At 36.7% G+C, this 24,073-nt stretch overlaps 1 protein-coding gene across 1 annotated transcript in view; it reads left to right on the top strand.

Moving 5' to 3' along the window:
• The window catches only part of LOC125235339, a 129,419-nt gene that overhangs the window by 25,746 nt on the left and 79,600 nt on the right, over window positions 1-24,073 (top strand). The window contains exon 4 of the mRNA XM_048141879.1: window positions 6,270-6,456. Coding sequence (XP_047997836.1) covers window positions 6,270-6,456 — 187 coding nt within the window. The remainder of the gene's footprint in view (window positions 1-6,269; window positions 6,457-24,073) is intronic.

Below are 24,073 nucleotides of genomic sequence, written 5' to 3'. Positions count from 1 at the left end.
AGCAAGCGAAAGATTCCAATATTGAACCGCGAGCGTAGTGATTCAAAAAGTGGAATCTTGAGCGTTGCAAGGGTTTCAGGGCACGAAGGTTAAACACACTTTGCCACCGAGTGAAACACAAAATTTTTCACCACACCAACACGAACAAAATACTGACTATAAAACATCAAACTAAATCAAATCCATCAATTTATTCGATATTTATGTTTAATTATATAATTATTTAGCTTAAACATCAAGTTAAAAATTGTATGAAATTACTTTGTACTATCTGTTTTCGAATAGCAAACATGCCTTTACCAATTGGTGTGGTGGAAAACACTGACTCCTCCTTAGAATAGAATAGAATAGAATATAATATACTTTATTTAACATGAAATTGGACAAATACAAGATAGATAGGTACATACAACACAAACTAGGTAGGTCTTAGGTAAACTCAAGTCTCCTAATACACGTTATAACTAGTTTTTCATATAAGTGACGAAACAAATTAAAAACACGATGCTATGAATGTTCATAATATCATGTATAATGTGCGTTCTGTCACATCATCATAATTAAATATATACAATGAATAATTAATGTAAGGTGTACTCGGGTAATTCCGAACGTCGAAAACCGTCGGCAAATTCCGAAAAGGGACCCTTATTACTATGGAATCACGGGTGATTATCATTTGAATTTCGGAATTTTCCGACGGTTTTCGACGTTCGGAATTACCCGAGTACACCTTACTCAATTTTCATATCATTTATTTCGATTACAATATGAGTATTTCAATAGGAATATAATGTACTTACAGCTATAATTAAAGTTTCTTCTCAGTTAACCAGACAGTTATATGTAAGTTAAGTATACCTACATAATTATATGTGCTTTTATGTTAGGCCGCCTTAACATAAAATTAGCTATGTAATTTACAACTCGTAATAGTATTGTATGCAACTGGCGTTTAAGTGAGGTCAAAAAAGACGAGTGGCGTGAGATAAAGACGCCACGAGTATTTTTGACTTAGTTAAACACCGTTGCATACAATACTTTTTCTACGACCATGCACTTATTTTTTAATGGTTTTCTACAATAACTATCATGAAATTCGCACTGTTTCCTGTATTTTGACTTGTCGGCCTCCCCTTTTTTCCTGCCTCACCCTGTCGCTCGCACTCCACTGTCGCTCGCGCCCCCGCGACATCCCTTAAAGGCTTCCTAACAATGCTTTAAGAGCTATACCGTATGCGTGGGTGCGCGAGGCGCCGGGCCCCGGCTGGCATCTTTTATGTAGGGTTTTAAAATTCTATGCACGACACTGTAAATGACGAATAACACAACGGGAGTAGAAAAAGAACTTATGAAGACGATGATTCGGTACTCGTACCTACTCGTTTTACTTAACATTACCAGTCCATTGAAAGTCAGTATTTTATTTACAAGTAGCTTACTCCTACTTCTGATTGCACGTAATAGTACATTACGATTTACGATACAAGTGCGTAAAAAAGGAAGTTCGAAACGAGTCGCGATAAATTAAAACGACCGAAGGGAGTGTTTTAAATCGACACGAGTTACGAATTTCCTTTTCGCACGAGTATCGTACGACGTTTTTCAGTACAGATGACCCTCCGAAGTTTCGACCTGGCCATCCACCATCTGTACTGAAAAATAGATTTCGCTCCATTTTGGGCTACCAGCCACCATCGCATGTATGTGTTACAGTTTAAGATGAATATTATATACACACTAGCTTTTGCCCGCGGCTTCGCTCGCGTTAAATTCAAAAATTGCTGAATGATCCATACAAACTTCCACCCCCCATTTTAGGAAAGTGGGGGATTTGAAAGAGGCAGAAAGTGGCCTATGTCACTCTCCATCCCGTTAACTATATTTAAATAAAACATCACGTCAATTTGTCGCTCCGTTTTACCGTGAAAGACGGACAAACGAACAAACACACTTTCCCATTTATAATATTAGTAGGGATTTTTTTACGATAAACGACATAATAATCGGTTTAAACGAAACGACTTATAGACTTATTACTATCAAAATGCCTGAAATACGTATTTTAGAAAAGGTATTACTGGAATCATATATTAATTGTACGATTTCTTAATATTTCTAAATAAATCAGTAAAACCTAGCCCGTTTATTGATTACAAAAATTAGGATATTTTACAAGCTATACTTAAGTGCAATAAGTTAGACGAAAGTCATACTAGAGGTGCAGCGGCATATCGTTAATTTTTTGTTTTACTACTTATTTACGTTAGTAGTTCAAAGCCAAAGTAGGATATTTTGATGACGATTCGATTTATTGTGTCAAAAATTATTTCACATTGTAATTTGTAATAATTTATGTAAGGACAAAAAAATTTACCACTTTTTTTTTAGATTTGGAATTTTTTATGTGTTTTCCACGCAGAATCGCGAGCTCTTTCAATCCTAATAGGAGAAAAAAAGTATCCTAAGGTTTTTTTCCCATTCCGTTAAAATTTTTTCATACATTTTGTATGGCGGTAACGGAATGAAAGGTACAAAAAAATGTATGAAAATCTTATGCATTTTTTTTCTCCTAAGATCATTATCGAAAGAGCTCCTGATTCTGAGTATGAATCGCGTAAAAAATACCCATGTTACGTAAAAGTGGGGTGGACAACTTTGAAAAAAATGGCCCACTTACGCAAAACATTATTACATCTGTATGTTTTTGTCTCATTTGACGCCGACTGATTAGGTATATCTAATTATTTAAGACAAATCCAGACCAAATGAGGTTCGGAAGAAGCCTGCAGCTCGCAGTTGCTTACCCTTATCAACTAGACAGAGTAGACAGTGCCCAAAAGTGGACGAACTCCCAAGACTGAGTTTTGACATGCGATTATATTCCCACACAGAATTATGGTTCCTCAATTTCATACAATTCTACTTCATTTCATTTTATTTTACAAGCATTTTATTAACTTGTAATGTACGTTAATACCTATATGATGATTGTACTTGTCAAATCTTGCAAATTCAATTTTACCTTCCCGTATTCCGCCACTTATAACGTACCTTTAATGTCTATTAAATATAAGACAACAAAAAATACGAAATGAATATTACAAATAAACTAGAGTTTCCATGAAAATGTCTACAAACACGAAACCGAAACAGAAAAAAACATGTCATTATCTCATTTAATATTCAATTCTTAAATGGGAATTCAAATGATCTCTTCAGAACATACTGATTTGTGGTGGGAATACATTGTTTACCTATATAAACACACATATAATACATTAGTTTCCACGAGTACTAACGTGAGACGCTGACCCCTGCCGGCCTAGCCAAAGTGACAACCGTTGACGCTACGTTGCGATCGAAAGGCACTCTGGCTTTGTGCCACTACAGAAGAGCGATAGGGAGAGATAGCTACGATATACTTACGATGCGGGTGCGATTGTGACCCTGGCTAGCTACTCTGTTACTCGGACACGTGTACCTGATACGAGACGCCTTTTAATTTTCTTTTCCAGTGTTGTTTTTACGGGGGCCCTATCCCTTTAAATCCGTTCTTAGTTTACGAAGGATTCCAGCTTATACCAACAATGTAAATATACTCAACACTTTTATGCTTAGAGCTCGTGCTGGTCCGACTGAATTGATTTTGGGACAAAGGTTTATTTTAGAAGAAGGTACATACTAACTTACAATATATCTGTAGCTCTTTCTTTACACGGCGGTAAATTCATAAGATTTTATCTGAGTATGCGGATAAAGTACCCAGATTTTATCTTAGTTTATTTTCCATCGTTATTTGAACTTTATCTATCTCTGTCAGGTGTAATAAGATCGTGATCAGGAATACATTGTTAAATAATTTGTTTCGTCGTATTGCAATTTGCATGATACAGGCTGCTGAAACTTGTATATTTTTTACAATGTTACTAGAATACAAGTTCTTTGCCCGTTTCCTCATAGTGCAGCTTTCAGCTTTCAGCATATTTACGCCACTTCCCGGAACGTAGGCTTAAAACTTGTAACATGTCAAACATGCATTTTGGAGTCACCGCGCGCACTGGCCGCTACGAACCAAAAAATGGGATGTCGCGGGTATTTTGTTTTTTTCATGGTATTTAGCCGGCTACAAGCTACCCTTTCATCCAATGATGCTGTAAACGAGCTATGAAGAGAGTGTTTTGTATTATCTGGTCAAATTTTTAGGGTGCTCGATTTATTAAGTACTGTGTAGATTTCATAATGTTTAAAAATAGTAAAAGTTTAAACGAGTGTAAGCAAAAGTAGAAAAAATATAAAATTAATTAAATAAAAAGGTTGTCTGGAAGAGATAGTTCTCTTGTGATAAATGGCCATCTACCACCAGCCACCAGTTAAATAAATAAATATTATAGGACATTCTTACACAGATTGAGGCCCACGGTAAGCTCAAGAAGGCTTGTGTTGTGGGTACTCAGACAACGATATATATAATATATAATATAATTATCAATACTTTGACATCCTCAAAAAGCTCTTTGGTTCTCTCCACTCACTGAGGCGCCTACAGAATTTCCTGCCTCTCGATACCAAAACTATGTTAGCTCGCTCACTGTTACTGCCGTTACTCGACTATGGCGATGCTGTGAACCTCGACATGTCGGAAGATCTTTTAAATAAGTTAGAGCGCTTGCAAAATGTTTGCATACGGTACATTTTCGGTCTGCGGAAGTACGACCATGTGTCTTACTACCGTCAAAAACTTAACTGGCTTCCTATCCGCCGCCGTAGGGATCTCCACGCTGTTTCTCTTCTCTTTAATGCTCTTTTTACACCTTCTTCTCCTTTATACCTCTCTGAAAAATTTACTTTTCTGGCTGATGGCAGTGGCCACCGTCTGCGTTCTAGCGCGAATTTATCTCTTGCCATTCCCCCTCACAAATCTCGTGGATACCACAAGTCTTTTGCTGTCCGTGCAGTGAAACTATGGAATGAACTGCCCGTCTCGTTTAGGCAGGCACAATCGGCTTAATGTATGCTTTTTTTTTATGTGTTTTTGTACATAAAGAAAACATCTACATACTTATGACTCATCCATGAACAAATATCTGTGCTCATCACACAAATAAATGCCCTTACCGGGATTCGAACCCGGGACCGCGGCGCAGCAGGCAGGGTCACTACTGACTGCGCCAGACCAGTCGTCAACCAGTTGTCATGGTAGTTGCGTTGTTGTTGTTATTGTAGCACTATAGGTACTTGCCCAGATATATTATAATCCCAAAAATGTTAGGTTAGTTTCAGTTAGCTAAGCAAGCTCCAATGTTGCCACTCTCAGCAACTTGGGCTGAAACATACCAATATACACCTCATCGCCCTCACCACAAATTGAACCAAAAACCACGAAATTCACGAAAGAAAAGTGGGTAGTAACATTCTCAAACATTACCACACGGACACGAAAAGGTAAAAAAATATAAATCTTGCAGAGTGTTTTGTTTTTATATTGGTGCGCAATCAATAATATTTGTACAGTATTGCAATCCTTTGACATTCTTATTACATTAAAACGAGATTTAATCGCGTAACATTTACATACAGTCAAGTGTAAAAATATGGGTGTACACATCTTACTCAAAAAGATGTCCCATAGCTGAGCATCTTAATCCGGTGTAATAAGATAATTTATTCGAAACATATTTTTGCACTTCACTGTACGTTTATACTTGCTCCAACGTTTTGGTCGTGACATTGTGTCCGTGGTCCGTGCCTTTGGTGTTGCTTTATTTTATGCAACCGGCGTTTAAAGTAGGCCAAAAAAGACGAGTGCTGCGGGTAACAATTTGAGGCGAAGCCGAAAATTGTTAGTAAAGACGCCACGCGTATTTTTTGACTCAGTTAAACACCGTTGAATACAATACTTTTTCTACGACCATGCACTTAGTTTTTAATAGTTTTCTATTAGAATAACTTTCGTGAAATTCACACTGTTTCCTATATTTTGACGCAAAGGTTTGCACTGCCAGTGCTCGAGCCAGCTGCTCAAAGCTATCCCCCGCCGGCTTCCCGCGCACGCGCGCAGTATCGTTATAGCAATGCGTTGCCATGGTTACAGAGCCAAACAATGCGTTTTCATTTTTTTCGTTACTGCGCGCGTGCGCGGGAAACCGGCGGGGACCGGCTTTGGGGAATAGACTTTTATGTAGGGTTTTAAAGATCTATGCACGACCCTGTAAATGACGAATAACAGTTCGGGAGTAGAAAAAATAATTTTGTCATTATGTACACAGAAACGCGCCCGCCGTTTCAAGAACCACATCCTGTGCGACCTGCACTTCGCGGACGTCGCGCTCATGGAGTGCAGCGACTTCATGCAGCAACTGCGCAGCTTCAAGCCTCAGTCCCTCGGCTGCGCCGTCGCGCGCCGCAAATCCTCGACCACGCTCATATTCCCGCTGCCACCACAGGCCTGTTCAGGTAAGCTTCTTTACTTTTAGACAATCTGAGCCAACTTGGGAAGTACCTCCGCCTTAAAGAAGATCGCAACCAAATAGCACTAGACCCTACTCACTACTACTTGTGTTCCTGCCGGTGAATAAGGCTGCTAGAGCTCAACGAGGGTGCGGTGTGCTGGCGACGGAAGGACCTACGGAACTAATTTGTTCCGTCTATTGTCCTTTGAGTCGTCGACAACCCGAACCCTCCTTAGAACTTATACACTCCTTTTCGCTGTGTACTTAACAAAGCAAAAGGGAGTGTACAAGTTTTTAATGGGTTGGCAACGCGCATCTGACACTCCTTGAGTTGCAGGCGTCCATAGGTTGCGGTGACCGCTTTCCATCAGGCGGACCGTATCCTTGTTTGCCACCGACGTAGTATAAAAATAAACCTCCTTCAAGCGGAGGAGGACCTCTTCCTCTCCTTTCTGTACTTCTGTAAGTTTGTCTATCTTACTTATTGAAACGATCCTCTTATCTACTCCATGGTTAGCTGGAAGAGATCCCTTATAAGCTGTATCTCTATTCCTACAAATTGTATATAAACTGTTGTACACAATAAAGTGAAGTACTACTTCTATTACTGCTATACAATATATTGGTTCATTTATCTAGATGTAGTTATATTCAACAGCAGTCTCAGCTAGTCGCAGGACTACCGGAATTTCAACCAGAACTCCTCATTGGTTAAGGTCAGCAGGCTTTTATAGACCAAAATCTCCAGCTCATTATATCTCCTGTTGTTAGACGGTTCCTCCGATGCCTCGGTTCCTCGAGTCTTTGAATACACGTCATTATGCCCGCTGTCACCGCACGTCTGTTTAGGTAAAGAAAAAGTTTTATGTTTAGGCAGCTGTTGGTCCATAAGGATGTACATAATTAGGTACCTATGTCACAGAGTTACCTAACGCGATATATTTCAAAACACCTCAATGTTAGGCAGCCCGCCGCTAGCCTGCTGGATTTTCAACCAAAAATCCATATAGTAAGTAAAGGTGGAAGACTTGAAAAAGAAACTCGTTCCTTAGGTTCCGGATGCAAGGCGTCCGGAACCTAAGTTCCTAAGTCCAAACTTCTCATTTGTGGAGGCTACTAGACGTTCAGTTGGAACGCTGAGCAGAGCTTAGAGAAGTGAAAGTGCTATACTGTTGACGATTCTCTAGTTCTATTAGTTTTTCCGACGTCCTTAACTCGAAACTTCGCATAACCGACCAAAAGAAAAGGCGGACACTACAATATCATTTAATACTGCCCAAGCTGAAACGATTCTTTTACCTAAGAATAACAACTTCAGACTTTAACCAAGTTAAGCAATAAACATTTAAACCGCAGATGAAATGTTAATTTGATCGAGCAAAATCGCGGTGTAGTTAGAGCGCCCCTAGGACTGGCGCAAGGGCGGGTCTTCGCTCCAATTTTCTAGATAATTGGCAAGATTAAACATACCAACCATTCGGTACACTCCTTTTAACTGTTCTAAATTTTCAGAACAGAATAATTACGTGACATTCAAATGAAGATTTTGGTCCAACTTGAACAAAATTATTACACAGTTAACGATATTATTTCTGGGAATATTCGCTTGAATATTTATGTTCCTTTATCCAATAGCTGGCTTAATCTTTGGCATTCAAAGGTGGGGAGAGAACGGAACGATAATGCCCGTTAAAGCTCGAAATCGTTGGTATTTAAGTACCTATTTCCATACAAAAATTTAATCCATGCTTTTCGAGTTAGATTCTGTAATTTGTTTTTTCGGTTATCTTTGAGTAATAATTATATATAATCTACATACTTATATAAGTATGTGTACATACATCGATTTAATGATTATAATGTTAAAGATACAAGAATAATGATGGTGTATGCGGTTCAGGAGGACAATTTCGACTGGCGGATAATTTCAACTAGGTATTCGAAATATTTTCTATGTTTTACAATATTAACTTTAGTGTTATATATATCCACTGAACACGCGTGTCATATGTAACCAGTGGACACTCTATTTAAACATGGAAAAATTGATTACTTGAAACTAAGTTGAAACCGCCTTAAATTTGTCCCCCTGTCCCGTGTCTCTCCCGCTCTCTCCCTCTCTATCGCTCTTTTGTATTATTGTGATAAAAAATATGATACGCCATGGAGCATGAACATTAGAAAATATTACGGCCATATTCTGTCTTTCAGGACTATCCCACAGACTACATAGATAAACTTATGCAATGACTTACGGACGAATTTATATGTGCGACAAAGGGTCAAGACGTCGAATATGGTTCGCGGTAGGCCCACTACAATTTTCTGGCAGCGCCCTCTGCGCAGAGTTTTGCATAATATCCCCCATATTGGCATCTTGTCTAGATCTACTTTGTTTGCGCTGTAGAGTAACGCTCGAGCTCAACCACACTTATTGACAAGTTAGCTCAACTAGGTTGGCAGCTTCGTGGTACCGTTCACGGAATTAGCTTCAGGCAAATTTAATCGGAGAGGTCCTTTGTTCATACTTGATACAATTACAGGATACAATTAATTATTTGTACAGGGAGATACAATGTTATAATGAGGTTTGTTGGCGTGTATTTATTGTATTCTCTGATGTATCTCCGTCACAGAATATGATTTTGTACTAATATTTCACATTCAATTACTATTTTTGTTTGTTAAAGTAGTTGGCAGACTAGGTTTAATTTATGACTATAACATAAAGCCGCGCCATTTTATTTCGATGTAGATACTGAAATTATTTAGGTTTTGTTTTGAAACCTGAAATTTCATATTATTTTTGTTCTAAAATATTTACTTACAAATACGAGTATGAGTAAAAATCATGTAGTAATAAATAATAAAAACCTTCCTAAGTATCGAACACGAAGTAAAAATTTATCCAGTTACTTACCCTTATAATGATTACAAACCTTATAAAATATTTATTAGATACTAATCGAATCGGTCACGCAATTTCGACTCAATTGGATTGAACATAAACACTCCAAAAGACGAACATATAATTCAATACAAATAATTAATTTCGTGTGATTGGTGTGATATTACGAATGTTGAATATATTTATACTTTATGTATGTGTTTACTAGTCATTGACTTCCTTTTATTTATCCGTCCGAGGTTCCAATGTTTTTTCTATTATAGTCTAGGAGTAGGCAGCACCGGCTTAAGTCGCCGATTCTGACGTAGATACACTGATATAATTATGCCATATGAAGCATGTCATTCGGATATCTTACATTTCGCTCATGCTTGTCCATAGCTGTATTGGCGTAGACAAGACTTCTGCGGGTCTAGCACACTATTAGAATACCTACCTACCTATCACCAGGGGCGGCTCACTCCGCGCTACAAGTACGTTTCGGGGACGGCGACTTCGCGGCCCGTTCAGTGGTGACGACCTTCGCGCGGTGCAATAGAATTTAATGTCGGCTGCTCGCGTGCGCTCTGTTTGTTAATGTGGGTAGGAATTTAAAATGGCGGCGCTTTGTGAACTTCAAAGGAGTGAGCCTTCTGTACTTGTACTATTATAATATTCTGTGCTGTCATGAAATGGACGCACTAACGCGATCTGCTATATATATCACACGACCGTGCTTACCCGCCTGATGACTAAATGATATCTTTTGGATATCGTTCTGATGTCGATGTACTTTTAAATTACTCTGTAAATCATCGGTTTCACAGGCATTATCCCGTTACTGTCTGAAACGGCAGTTAATATATCTGACGACAAAATGGAGGACTCTTGATTACGACAATATCCCTTCAGCTGAGAGAGGACAACGCTATCAATTACATGCGATATTGATAACCGCTTGAGTATACGATACAGATGTATACGGTGTATACCTTAATAATGATGAAACGGTAAATGAGGATAATACGACATTGTAACTAACTTATATAATACTAGCTTTTACCCGCGGCTTCGCCCGCGTAATAAAAGTATTCATTAAGATTTTCATTTGGATCCTTAGGTTTCTCTGGTATATTTATCTGCGATTATTTCGATTGCACATAATACTTTTGCTTGCAATGATTGTAGAAATATTACACATCGACCACAGCGTAGGTAATTCTATATACGCTGGGGAAACCTTTATAAACATCCCACATAGCCCGTATTTCGACACTATATGATCGGTGGGTAAAAAGTACTTTTTTCTATTATCCCTTACAATGTTTTACATTTTGCTTATACTTATCGCAAACGTAATCTTCAAGCAAGCAAACAACGATCGTCTTAGAGCACTTTGATTGTAAGAGACCGCCGACCGATTATCCGTATCCCTCTAACGATACCCATATTATCCGTATCCGTATCCGTTTCCGTATCCGTATCCGTATCCCTATCCGTATCCCTATCTCTATCCCTATCGCTATCGCTATCGCTATCGCTAACGCTATGGCTATCGCTATCCCTATCGCTATCCCTATCCCTTATCAAGATAACACTAAGTTCTCGCGCTTTGTACACATATTTAAAGTCACATACAGGTCGAAAGCGATTAATTAACATTATTTTTACCTTTTTTCCCAACGTTTCGGCCAGGTTGCACTGGCCGTGGTCGCGGAAGACTGACGTCCCAGCAAAATGTCACCGGAGATGTAAACAACACAAAACTACCCGATATTAATTTATATAAATGTTCGGGGTAGACAAATAAATATAATTTACCCGCATGTAATTATTTACGACATCACATTAGAAACCTCAAAAATAACAGTACTTCTCCACTATTTAATGGATGTTATTATACATATAAACCTTCCTCTTGAATCACTCTATCTATTAAAAAAAAACCGCATCAAAATCCGTTGCGTAGTTTCAAAGATTTAAGCATACAAAGGGACATAGGGACAGAGAAAGCGACTTTGTTTTATACTATGTAGTGACATCGCTATCCCTATCGCTATCCCTATCATTCATTAATTCATTTATTCCTTTATCAAACATAGTTTTACATGTCAACAAAATTACATATAAATACATTCTTCTTTGTTATTTTTTGTTATTAAGTGTCTACAGTCGGCACTTATAACTTACATAGTTAATGCAAACATGCTGTCGAAGATACATTTCAATTTTATAATTCAAAATGGTTGGTATAGTGAACCAGTTCAAGAGTGCACGTCGTTGAAAAATTCGTCAACAGTGTAATACGCTTCAAGCATAAGTTTATTTTTAAGTTTATTTACGAATTTACGATTATCGCTATCCCTATCGCTATCCCTATCCCTTATCAAGATAACACTAAGTTCTCGCGCTTTGTACACATATTTAAAGTCACATACAGACAGGTCGAATGCGATTAATTAACATTATTTTTACCTTTTTTTCCCAACGTTTCGGCCAGGTTGCACTGGCCGTGGTCAATTCAATTCAATTTTTGTATTATGGCCTCCATCAAATTCTTGATGATTCTGCCAATGTCAAGGTTGGATAAGACAGTGCAAATATATTTACTTATTTAACGGTAGACTTTCGTGTTCGGTAAAATATCCATCCAACCCGTTGATCTAAAACAAACACAAACTACAACAAACACAAATACAACATACAAAGGTGTTTTTTTTTTTTTTTTTTTTGCTAAAAGAATCGGGACATATTTTTATAGTATCCTATGTGTTCAAACATATAAGGAGGTATTGCAGGTATTATAATTTGATATTATTTTTTGTTAAAAAGTTGTTAAGAATTTTACATTGAGGAGAAAATACTAGTGTTAAAAGGAAATTAATATTTATAGGACGGCTCACATTGGTAGGGATTAAATTATACAGTGGACAAGAAATTTTAGGACATTCTAGTAGTAAATGTTCCACGGTGCCTTCAGCCAGGCCGCACTCGCAAATCGAGCTGTCTCTTATACGTAGTTTGGCCAAAAACACCGGGGAGCAGACATGCCCCAATCTTAATCTTGTAATTATTGACGTATTTATTTTTGGAAAGGCCCTTCGCGGAAGACTGACGTCCCAGCAAAATGTCACCCCATGTAAACAACACAAAACTACCCGATATTAATTTATATAAATGTTCGGGGTAGACAAATAAATATAATCTACCCGCATGTAATTATTTACGACATCACATTAGAAACCTCAAAAATAACAGTACTTCTCCACTATTTAATGGATGTTATTATACATATAAACCTTCCTCTTGAATCACTCTATCTATTAAAAAAAACCGCATCAAAATCCGTTGCGTAGTTTCAAAGATTTAAGCATACAAAGGGACATAGGGACATAGGGACATAGGGACAGAAAAAGTGACTTTGTTTTATACTATGTAGTGATAATAATATAATTATGGTTGAGGTAACTGGTGACCGAAGAGCTGTCGACTTCTTCGCACAACGTATCAGCATTGCGATACAGCGAGTAAATGTCGCCAGTATCCTTGGTACAACCCGCAAGGGCCTATTTTAGACATTAGCTAGCTTTTAAGTTTATTCTTAGTTTCTTATATAATTATGTAACAAATATATTTTTTTAATATATAACTTTTCAATATAACCAAAATTTGTAGGTAATGAACATAAGCATGCCTGTGTGGTGACGGGTTAAGAATTTCACCACCCCCTTTCTTCCCGTGGGTGTCGTAGAAGGCGACTATGGGATATGGGTTAAATTGTGGCGTAGGCGAGAGGCTGGCAACCTGTCACTGCAATGTCACAGTTTCGTTTTCTTTCAACCCCTTATTTGCCAAGAGTGGCACTGAAGCATTAGTAGTTTCATGTGTTCTGCCTACCCCTTTATGGGATACAGGCGTGATTGTATGTATGTATGTATGAACATAAGCAATAATTTAAAGATTAATTTCGTTATTCATTTATAAACCTGAATTAGCTAACAAACGTTTGCCATGATGACTTATATGTGTCTGAGAAATGGACAAAACTCTTTTTAATTAACTTCATTAACTTTTTATGAATAAGGGGGTAACCTTTTTATGAATAAGGGGTCAATAACTGACGGTCTGATTCTAATTTTCTAGCCATTTACGTAAATTAGAACTAGGTGCATCCAAATCAGTTGTTATTTATAACTGTATTTTAAGAGTGTGGGAGTCTATCGATGTGGCCTGATTATAAAGTTCGAGTATACTAATATACATAAATAATAATTATATGTTACCAGAGAGTAGTTAAAATGTTCAAGACGAACAACATCCCTACAACACCCGATCTCCCGAGTACCTTTGACTACTTTGCCATTTAATCTCTATAACTATGACCAACATTTGTCACCAGTAGGTATGTATGAATTGTGATTCCACAACTACCAAACCTTTAATCTTATATTCCTTGGTTAGCTATAATATGTATTTATGTTAAAAATGCATTTTCATACGTAACTACAACACACTTGACATTATTATTGTATTTTATTTATTTAAACTTTATTCTACAAATAAACAAAAACATACAAATGGCAAACTTACTGCCTAATGGCGTCCTCTACCAGTCAACCATCGGGCCAAACAGAGACATGTAAAAATGATGCACGGAGAATGAAAAATGACAATGATTACAAATCGAAAACAACTGAAGTTTATCAGTCTTCGCTTACTTTACTTGCTCTTGTTACCAGACTCACTAACTAGATTCATTCAAAATAGACATGGATAAATTGGATAACTATACACTACTCTCCATGTAATTAATATCTTATGTGTGCGAAATTACTAATAAATCATGTTTATGAACGGAATATGTTCCAAGGCTACTATTCAGAGTATTAACAGGATGTAACGAAGCTAATAATCGAGTTTTCTTTGACAGTACATACTTACACTAGTACCTAGTGCTCCCACACAGGCAGTTACAAAAGATATAGTAACACGGTGTGACAGGGATAACGCGATGGCATTGACATTACGCTTATTATTATTTATATTTATTTATTTATAAAACAAATACATTACGAACAATTACGTCAGACTTATATTGACCGGGATAGACCGTGATTACCTTTTTGATTTTTGTCGAGCTCCCAATATTTCGACGCAGTTGCGTGCATCATGATCACGGAAAACTGAAGAAGGCGGGTGGATATCAAAGTTGTGTAGACAATTCAAAACTCTTATTAAATAATTAATGAATCTACGGTTGTACTCACGTTATTATATCACTATTGCTTCAACATGTTTTGGGCCAATTTGAAGGCGGCTAAACTCCGTGGCCACTCTCTTATTAAATGTTTGTTAAGTTGTCACACTACTATAGTAAATAAAATGTAAATCGTAGACGCAGCTCATAAGGGATAACTTTGGCTTTATGTAAGACCGGAGCATGAAGCTCCGTTGTTCAATAACTTGAATGCGTCTTTGAAATTTGCATATACCCGTACCTTTTTAAAGGTTTGACGATGCTCCATCTCAAAATCCACGGTCTAAAATGCAAGCTTAGGAAACTCAATTTCCCCTCGTAGAGGGGATGGCCAGTTCGGATCTCGGACACCGCAGACAGGTAAAAACTTCCCTAATACACTGACAACACAGGGTTGCAAGAAAAGTTAGAACGGCAGTTAATTGACTTCCTATGGTCATAACTTACCATACCATTATTTATTTATTTATTAGTAAAACACGTTTGCATGGCATTACAGTAGAACCAATGCGTCACGAAATTTAGACTGACATAACAAAATAAAAACCGGTTAGTGCGAGAAGGACTCGCTCACCGAGGGTTCCGTACAAACTTTCAATAGTTGAATCATCAAAATGTTATTCATAGAACTCTACAGATTTGACTAAATCCCTCAAGACTCAATTTCCCACATAACAAGTAATATTTTAATATACAATTTTATTGTTAGACAACGTCCAAATAAAATCAAGACTATTCGACTTCAATAGTTTACGACTTACGACATGTCGCAAGGACGCTCCTGAACCGACCTCATTATATCAGGAAAAACGCGATGTAGGAAATGAGCGTTCAACGTACAGCGACATCTATCGGAAAATTGAGTAAACTAATGCGCGCGAGCTAGTATGGAAGATGATTTTTATGGAATAATTGTTTATTGCGTGAACCGATTTTAACCATTTTGCCTCTATTTGAAAGCAGGTAATTTCATTGTTATTTTGTTAAAAAATACAGGTACAATAAACACCCGCAAGGGTGTTGAAATTGAAAATGTAAATCTGAAAGGTTTTTTATAAATAAAAAAAAGTTTTCAAGATACGTGTACGATTTTATTTTTCCTGTAATATTCATTATAACAGCCATGTTTGGTGAAAATTTCATAAATTTTGTTGGTAAACTTCGGAGATAGGGGGGACGGTATTTTTTTTACATTTTCCTTCAAAAAACATTTTTTTCCACAACCAAAAAATTATAAAAAATAGTTTTGATATGTACAGTTTGAGCTCTTTCTAACGATACCCCACTTGACCTAGTTACTTGAAATTTTCAGTTTGCCCCCCTTTCATTTTGGCCATTTTCTGCAATGAGTATTAATAAATCTAAAAAAATAATACTTTCAATTTGTAGAGGTTAACAATGTTCATAAGTATTCAAAATTTCAAAGCGATAGCATAAGTAGTTCTCGAGATATTTAATAATGTGACAGACAGACAGAAGACAGACGGACAGAGCGGCGCCATAAGGGTTCCTTTTGTACCTTTTTGGTACGGAATCCTAAAAAAGAGAAAAATATTAAAATTAAACAATTGATTTGGGCGATGACGTAACAGCGTGGCTCCGTTGCGTCATTTGCCTTGGTGCAAGATTTGGCAGGTTTATTCGGAAGCGCCGAAAAACCACACCACCATGTTATTTGTCAGCCATTTTGACAGCCCAACCGAAGCAAGTGTTTACACCACAAACAATTGCATATATTTAGAATATGCAATGATGAGACACAGTGACATTTTATCCCGCCAGGCGGCGCCTGTGCTGTGCCTAGGCATGTCACTGTCATTCATACGTGAGAAAGAGAAAAAAATATTATCTTCTCGCTCTCACGTTTGAAATTCTTTATCTATGCAATGGACTAATAAGGTGGCGTCATCTGTCATAACCTTTGAGTGTACCTGCTGCTAACTGGTTTGACTCTACAAAGTTCAATTGTAAAACGAGGTGTGTTAATCGGTTAATTTAGATACGTACGTTGCGGTTAGGTTGGGAGCGTATCGGTCAGTTGTAAAAGTAATCGGTTAATTTAGATTGCTGACGTGGCGGTTAGCTTACAATAGTATCGGTGTACCATGGTGACATAGTAGAGGTACAGTAATAATTATGTTAAAACGCGTGGTAAAATACTAACCCGTGTGTTTATCATTTTGCAAGTTTAATGACATTAGTTCATTTATATTTCATTTATTTTACCTTAACGCAAATTGCTGTTTGTATCCTCGGCTAAATCATGTCAACCAAACAAATCAATAGGTACAATAATAAACAAATAAAAAACTTTTTTCATATGTCATGTTGAATGTCCATATCCAATAAGTATAGGTATATAACATATACCTGTATTATCATGCGTCATTTTCATTAAGCAGAAAGTCATTGTTCTGACTTTTACTTATATTGCGGCACCCAGGACCCTCTTCTCAGCAGAAAGGCTCGCGTAAACATGTCTATAAATATTTAAACCCTCTTTATTCTTGTTGAAGGCTTTTGACAATACATGAAACCCGAATTGACAATCCTCCTACAGTATCATTTACCTAAGTTATTTTATTTTTTGGAGAAGGTAGTAAACCAAAATATTCAGGAATATTTATTTAATGTTAACCTGGGTTTAGGTTCTTAAGTAGGTACTTAGGTATCTACTTGTATATGTATAGTAGGGTGTTTCATATTTGTATGGGAAAAAAAAAATTGTGATATTTTTTCTGATTTCGCTCGGCTTTCGGTTCTAGCTTATCTTAAACGCCTATATACCAATTTTCAAGTGATTTGGACGTTGTTTAGAGGTCGCACACATGAACAGTTTGAAAAAAAGTCGCTAAAAAGTAATGTTACTCAATTTTATTTTCAAATAAAACAATAGAGTAGTTGTAACTTATTTGAAAGTAAAACTAAACTTAAAATACAACAGTTGTAACATCCATTCTTCATAAAATAAGTCATCATCATCATTTAGCTTACATGTGTAAGCCGCAACCTTATCTTTTGTTCGCAAGTAGTAACGCATTTTCTGTGATGTTCGACGACTTTCAGCGAGAACCGTTTTGCTCTTCATCTTTGACTGGAGCGTTAATTTTTTTATTAAATATATAGGTATACTTACTCTTCTTTGCGGTATGATAGACTATTGTTAGACTATCGACCAAGTCTGGTGTTAGGGCTACAATAATCGCTAACATCCTGAACATTAAATAGTTCTAAGATAAAAATCAAAAATGTAAGTAGGGTCTATATCCCGGTCAATATACTTAAGTCAAAGAACGATCTTGTTTTCTTCTTTGTCGTCACACTCTTGGCAGAGTGGTCGTGGCCGTCACATCAGGGGTGGTAGCAAGCTTAACAATGCATCGACATTCCTTACGCATTCGTAGAGTGGGCCACTAAGTGCAGCCTTGACTTGGCTGGTCCATCGCATCTGAACCTTCTGCAGGATACTCTTAGCTTTCTTCTGCAGCACCACATTTCTAGGAAATCTATCTTCTTTTCCCTTGAAGTCCACGTCTCAGCACCGTAAAGAAATATGGGAAAGTTGGGAGATACTAATGCCCTGACAAGTCGCATTTTAGTGGCATTTGTGATGAAGATTCTCCATATTTTGCCGAGCCGGTCCATGGCGGACCTGATGATAGCCAATGTACCGCTTGATATCATCCACCTATCCTGTTATCAGTGCCCCGAGAGGGCCGAGAGACCACTGCTTCATGCCAAAAACAGGACAAAAAACTAAAAAAAACTTGTTCCTTAGAAGGAAGTCGAGGGTCCAAAAAATACCATAAGAAACCTTGCCTAGAAACTAAATGCCACGTCAACTAGTATTTTTTTTTAAACGAACTTGCTTCAATATAAAAACTTTTCATTAAAATCACTTTTAAACCACCTACTACAAAAAGTGACATAAATTTTGTTTCTAGCCTTTCCTGCGCCCATACTAACTTCTTCAGACAAAAGTTGCCACAGTGTGCGACCTCTAAATATTGTCCGATTTCCCTGATTTTTGGTATATGGGCTCTGTATAGGTGTAGAAACAAGAAGAAAAGCGAAGTCAAAGATAAATCAAAATTTTGGAAAAATGAAACACCCTATGTATAGCAAGACAATCAAGGATATTTTTCTAGGAGTATAAACAGTTTTAAAGTATAAGTAAATGATTTTACTACTTAAACATTTATACTAAGTATGTACAGTCAAGTGTAAAAATATGGGTGCGTACAACTTATCAAAAATATGTCCCATAGCACTTTATGTCGGCGGAATAAGGTCTCGGTACATATTTTTGAGCGGATAAAATCGATACGTATTTTTGCACTTGACTGTACCTACGTGAAAATATAGACTTCCAAAACACCGTCGTTCAAATTTTTATTACACCTAGAGAACCACCAATACATTTCCTTGTATGAATTTGAAAGCTGGACCCTTACACATATGAAACATACTAGCTTTTGCCCGCGGCTTCGCTCGCGTTAAATTCGAAAATTGCGGAATGCTCCATACAAACTTCCACCCCCATTTTAGGGAAGTGGAGGATTAGAAAGAGACAAAAAGTAGCCTATGTCACTCTCCATCCCTTCAACTATCTCCACTTAAAAAATCACGTCAATTCGTCGCTCCGTTTTGCCATGAAAGACGGACAAACAAACGGACACACACGCTTTCCTATTTATATTATTAGTATGGATTAGCACGACTCATCAAATCGTCGTTTATTCGGCCCTCGACCAAATATACACAGAGCGGTAATTTACAATTCAAAACCCTTCATTTTAAAACTGAGGCTTTTCCGCTAACAAACAAATAAATATCATAGTTATGGGCTCTCACAATTTTACTGATAAATGCGGAAATTTTATTTCTCGCAAAAGGAGTGGAAAATAATCATTCTCTCTCTTCTTTGTTGTATATAGCGTCCTATCTACCTATAGGCCAGTGCGTCACAGGGAATCTGAACGAAGCGGAGAAAAATCGTTAAGCTATCGTTTTATTGCAATAACGTTAACGAACGTGTGTTCCTGCATCCGTATTGTACTTACATAATCATCCGAGGTGATACGAGTTGATGGAGACTTTAGAATTTGATCATTATAACGTACAACAACACGGTAAAAACACCGTAAAAACACTTACAAAAAACTTACAAATAAAAAAATTACCTAAGTCCTCGCTGTTAGGTAAGGTGTCCAGAACGCTGCTGGCCGCATTGCCTCGCTGGATAGCAATGCCGATCCGCTGAGCGAAATATTGGCCAGCCCGCTGGTCACCAGAATACGTCTATGTGGCGCTCGGACAGCTCCTCATAGAGGCGACGCGCAGTAGGCCCCCACGGCCCCAGGATTTCATCATTTAGTCTCATGAGATGCCATTTCAGAATGAATAACTTCATAATGTAATTAGTAAATAGGTTGACTTAATGATACGTCAATTCTAACGTTGACTCTCTAAATATGGCCAACCAATCATTGCATGGAATTATAATTCTAAGATCGTCAATTCGTCACTGTGTAGTACATAATCACAATAATTACTTTCCTGGAAAATGGTGCTTGCAATTAAAGATGTCATGTTTGGTGTATAATGATACTAATTACAACAAAATTTTACTTGCAATTCGTATCGTTGAAGTAATACATGTACATGTATACCTGTACCTAGACAGGTGGATAAGAGTATTTTTTTTTTGAATAGACAAATTAGTACATTACAATGACTTTAATAGGCAAATATTCCAAATAATGTTTGGTGCAGGCCACTCAGGATTAATATATTACACGCTCAGAGATCCTGGCACGTTACCAAGCCAACCTGGGTCTTAGCACCTAAGCTTTTACAAACATAAAAGGGGCTGGTTCGTGCCAGTTTTCGTGGTAACCGAATAATTATATTTAACGAGGGTAAGATGCGTGTATGAAGTGTTTTGTTTTAGAATATCATATTAATTTCAGAGTAGTACTGCTGTTTTAAGAGTATTTATATGAATTGCCCAAGATTGCTAGAAGTAGCAATAAATACTACAACGTTGAACTCAATTTGATGTATATAATTTAGTATTCTTATGGTGCACGTCTTTCGTCTGCGGATTACGATCCGCATTTGATGTTATCTAATGCCATACAAATATTATACCCTCATCTAATATGTAATTATGTAATTTGTTCATAATATTCAAACTTTAATAGGTTGCCTCATTAAAATTTGCTCAACGTTTTCCTAGTTTCAAATGTAACATTTCTTCTACTAAATAAAAACTATGTGCGGTTGCCGAAAAAATCACTAAATAAATATAGCCCTATCAGTGAAAAATTGAGCTTTATCTAAAAATTTTGAATTACGCATGGTTCGTTTCACAATAATTATATAGTTTTTACCTTTTTGTTGTTTGTCGAGCTCCCGATATTTATTTACATGCAAAATACTACTAATAGCCATTATAACAAACCAGAAAAGAAAATTTTGAAAATACTCCACTTCCGATTTTACAATGTTCTGATTTTCACAGCAAATAAAGCCATAAAAGTAAAGCCTTTTGTATCCCAGGAAGGGGTTATTTCAATGGAAGCTTAGTTCTCGGTAAAGGCGGCGCTAGAGTTACAATCCTAGCTGTTTTTGTTTACTAATTAGAGACAGTACAGTACTCTAACATATTTTAAATCCATTGTGGGTACAGTGTGTGGCTGTGGTAACGTTTCGTTTTTGAATGAAATTGTTTAGATAAACATTATTTCAAAATTAAAACCGTGCGGGCTGTTCGACATCCCACACTAAATGAGGCTTACCGAAATATTTACATACGTTTGCGTCCCGTTTTTAAACGTTTATACGATGTGTACAGGATTCCGTAAAGAGCCAGACAGACTGCGTTTCGATCGGTGTCTAGCGTCAACGATTGTCATTTCAGCTAGGCCAGCAGTTTCAATACAGGTACATACATAATTATAATAACAATTCCAGCACAGTATAATAAAGAGTACTATCGTACAGTATGGCCACTCCCGCTCCCCGCTGAAAGTGCCGCCCACCCCCTCTTGTTACCTCACAGTTGCCGCCTGTCAAAAACACAAACAGTCGACCTGTCACATTTCACTCATACAAGCATAGTACGCGTTCACCTACACGAGTTAAGACTGTGTGCTAGGAATGCGCCTCTTTCAATATATTTGATCGCCAGTGTCCGAGGTGTGGTTCGAGTCAATAAAGTACTTGACCCAAGCTTGCTAGGTATTCCTAAGTTTATAATTACACATTGTAGAGAAAACTGTAGGTATTGTTATTGTGATGTTTTTATAAATATTCAATTTGGTTATTTAATAGCCATTTACAATAATTTTACACAATACCCATTTATAGCTGAAACAGGAAGATTCTGCGTTTTCGATACCATACTATTTAAGTAATTACATACGCCATCTCGTTTCAAATTTCGTCTAAATTGGATGCTCTGAAGAGAGTTACATATTTCAAGCTACGGGCAGGGTAATTTTTCTCCCTTAAAGTAATTTAGGCATTGGATACTATTTCCATTACCAAAGTCTACGAAATACGACCTAAGATTTTTGACGTAATAAAAGAGGAAGGCACTTTTGTCAAATAAAAATATTTCCTTTACCTGAGCTTAATACAATTATAACAATAACAAATTGAACAGAATTATTGGAAAAACTCGTTTGGACGGCGTCGACTATTCTAGTCGGGAGTCCAGTAACCTTTACAGCAGTAAATTTGATTGTAAGCGTTTGTCTGGTATTGCGTTCCCATCATCATCATCATCATTCCCTTGCCATTTTCCCATTATTTGGGGTCGGCGCAGCAGATCATCTTCCTCCATTTCTCTCTATCAGCCGTCATTTCCATACTAATACCTTTCACTCTCATATCGTTGTTCACACATTCCATCCATCTTTTCTGGTATTGCGTTCCCATCGCCTATCAATGCGTGCGAGGCGAATTACTAAGGTTACATTTGAAAAACACAAACACAATACAACAATGTAGAGGTACAATACTAAACTGGATTCTGTTATGTTACGAGTAGAGTTTTATAAATTGATCCGTACATGCAATCGCTTTCAGCTACATCTAGGTATACAGTTTTATACGTATATCCAACCATGCTTTGTATATATAAGTACAACATGAATATATATTGTATATATTATATACAATATATATTCATGTTGTACTTGGTATTAAAAACACACAAAGAAAATACACAAGTACAACATGAATATATATTGTATATAATATATACAATATATATTCATGTTGTACTTGTGTATTTTCTTTGTGTGTTTTTAATATTTGCGTACAACATGAATATATATTGTATATAATATATACAATATATATTCATGTTGTACTTATTTATACAAAGCATGGTTGGATATACGTATAAAACTGTATAGATGTAGCTGAAAGCTTGGAGATCAATTTATAAAGATATAGTTTAGTATTGTACGTGTATTGTGTTTGTGAACGTGACTGTAAGATCAATTGTTGACAATTAAGCAGTATTACAAGGTCAGCCATTTTATATTTTAAAAAGCATAAGTTATTATTGCTAGTCCACATCAGAAAACATAGAACTTTGAAAATCCCATACAAATAATTTTAGAACAAAACGGGACTTAATCGCGTAAACACTTACATTTATATTACATTTATATTATTTGAGTCTACCCGTGACCACGAACATAATGTGATGTTCGAAACGTCGGGCCTAATATAAATGTAAGTGTTTACGCGATTAAGTCCCGTTTTGTTCTAAAATTATGAGTGCAAATCGTGTTAGTCTAAATCAATATATCCCATACAAACTCCGTTACCGTCACAATGTCTACGAAGAAAGTTAAAAATAAGATTTTGGAAACAATTGTTTATTTTCTTTGAATCGAGTGATTCTCTTCGTCGTAAAGATTGAAAAAAATATTCTGTAAACATTTAATAAAATAACTTAGGTATTAGGTATCACAAACTTTGGCCAAATTATGGTTTAAAATGTGGAGTAATAATATTAAATATTGGCATAAAGTTATTATGAACTATCGGCTGGAAAACATAAAATAGTTCAAAAGTCTTAACTAGGATTGAACATTTTAGGTACTTACGTACCTAAAATCTGGCCCGGAAAAACTTTTATGGAGAGGTATTTTAGTACGTATTTAATTAATAATGAAAATTAAATACATGGGCTTAGGTATATTGATCTAATATACGCCTGCCTTAATTTTCTAAGTACTAACACAAGCATACTTTAGTTTATTGGTACCAAATATATATTTACTACCTACCAAATAATACAATAAAAAACGTACGGTGTACATAAACTTAAAAATGCATAATAGGTTTCGTATTTCATAACTTGTATTTTTTTTCTTACATGATTAAATTTAGTTCCGTTGGTCTTTAAAATGATTTTTATGAGCATATAGTTCAAAGGCGTATAGTACAAGT

Source organism: Leguminivora glycinivorella, chromosome 17, assembly GCF_023078275.1.
Source record: "Leguminivora glycinivorella isolate SPB_JAAS2020 chromosome 17, LegGlyc_1.1, whole genome shotgun sequence".
Classification (NCBI taxonomy): domain Eukaryota; kingdom Metazoa; phylum Arthropoda; class Insecta; order Lepidoptera; family Tortricidae; genus Leguminivora; species Leguminivora glycinivorella.
This window is presented reverse-complemented; position numbering and strand designations above follow the sequence as displayed.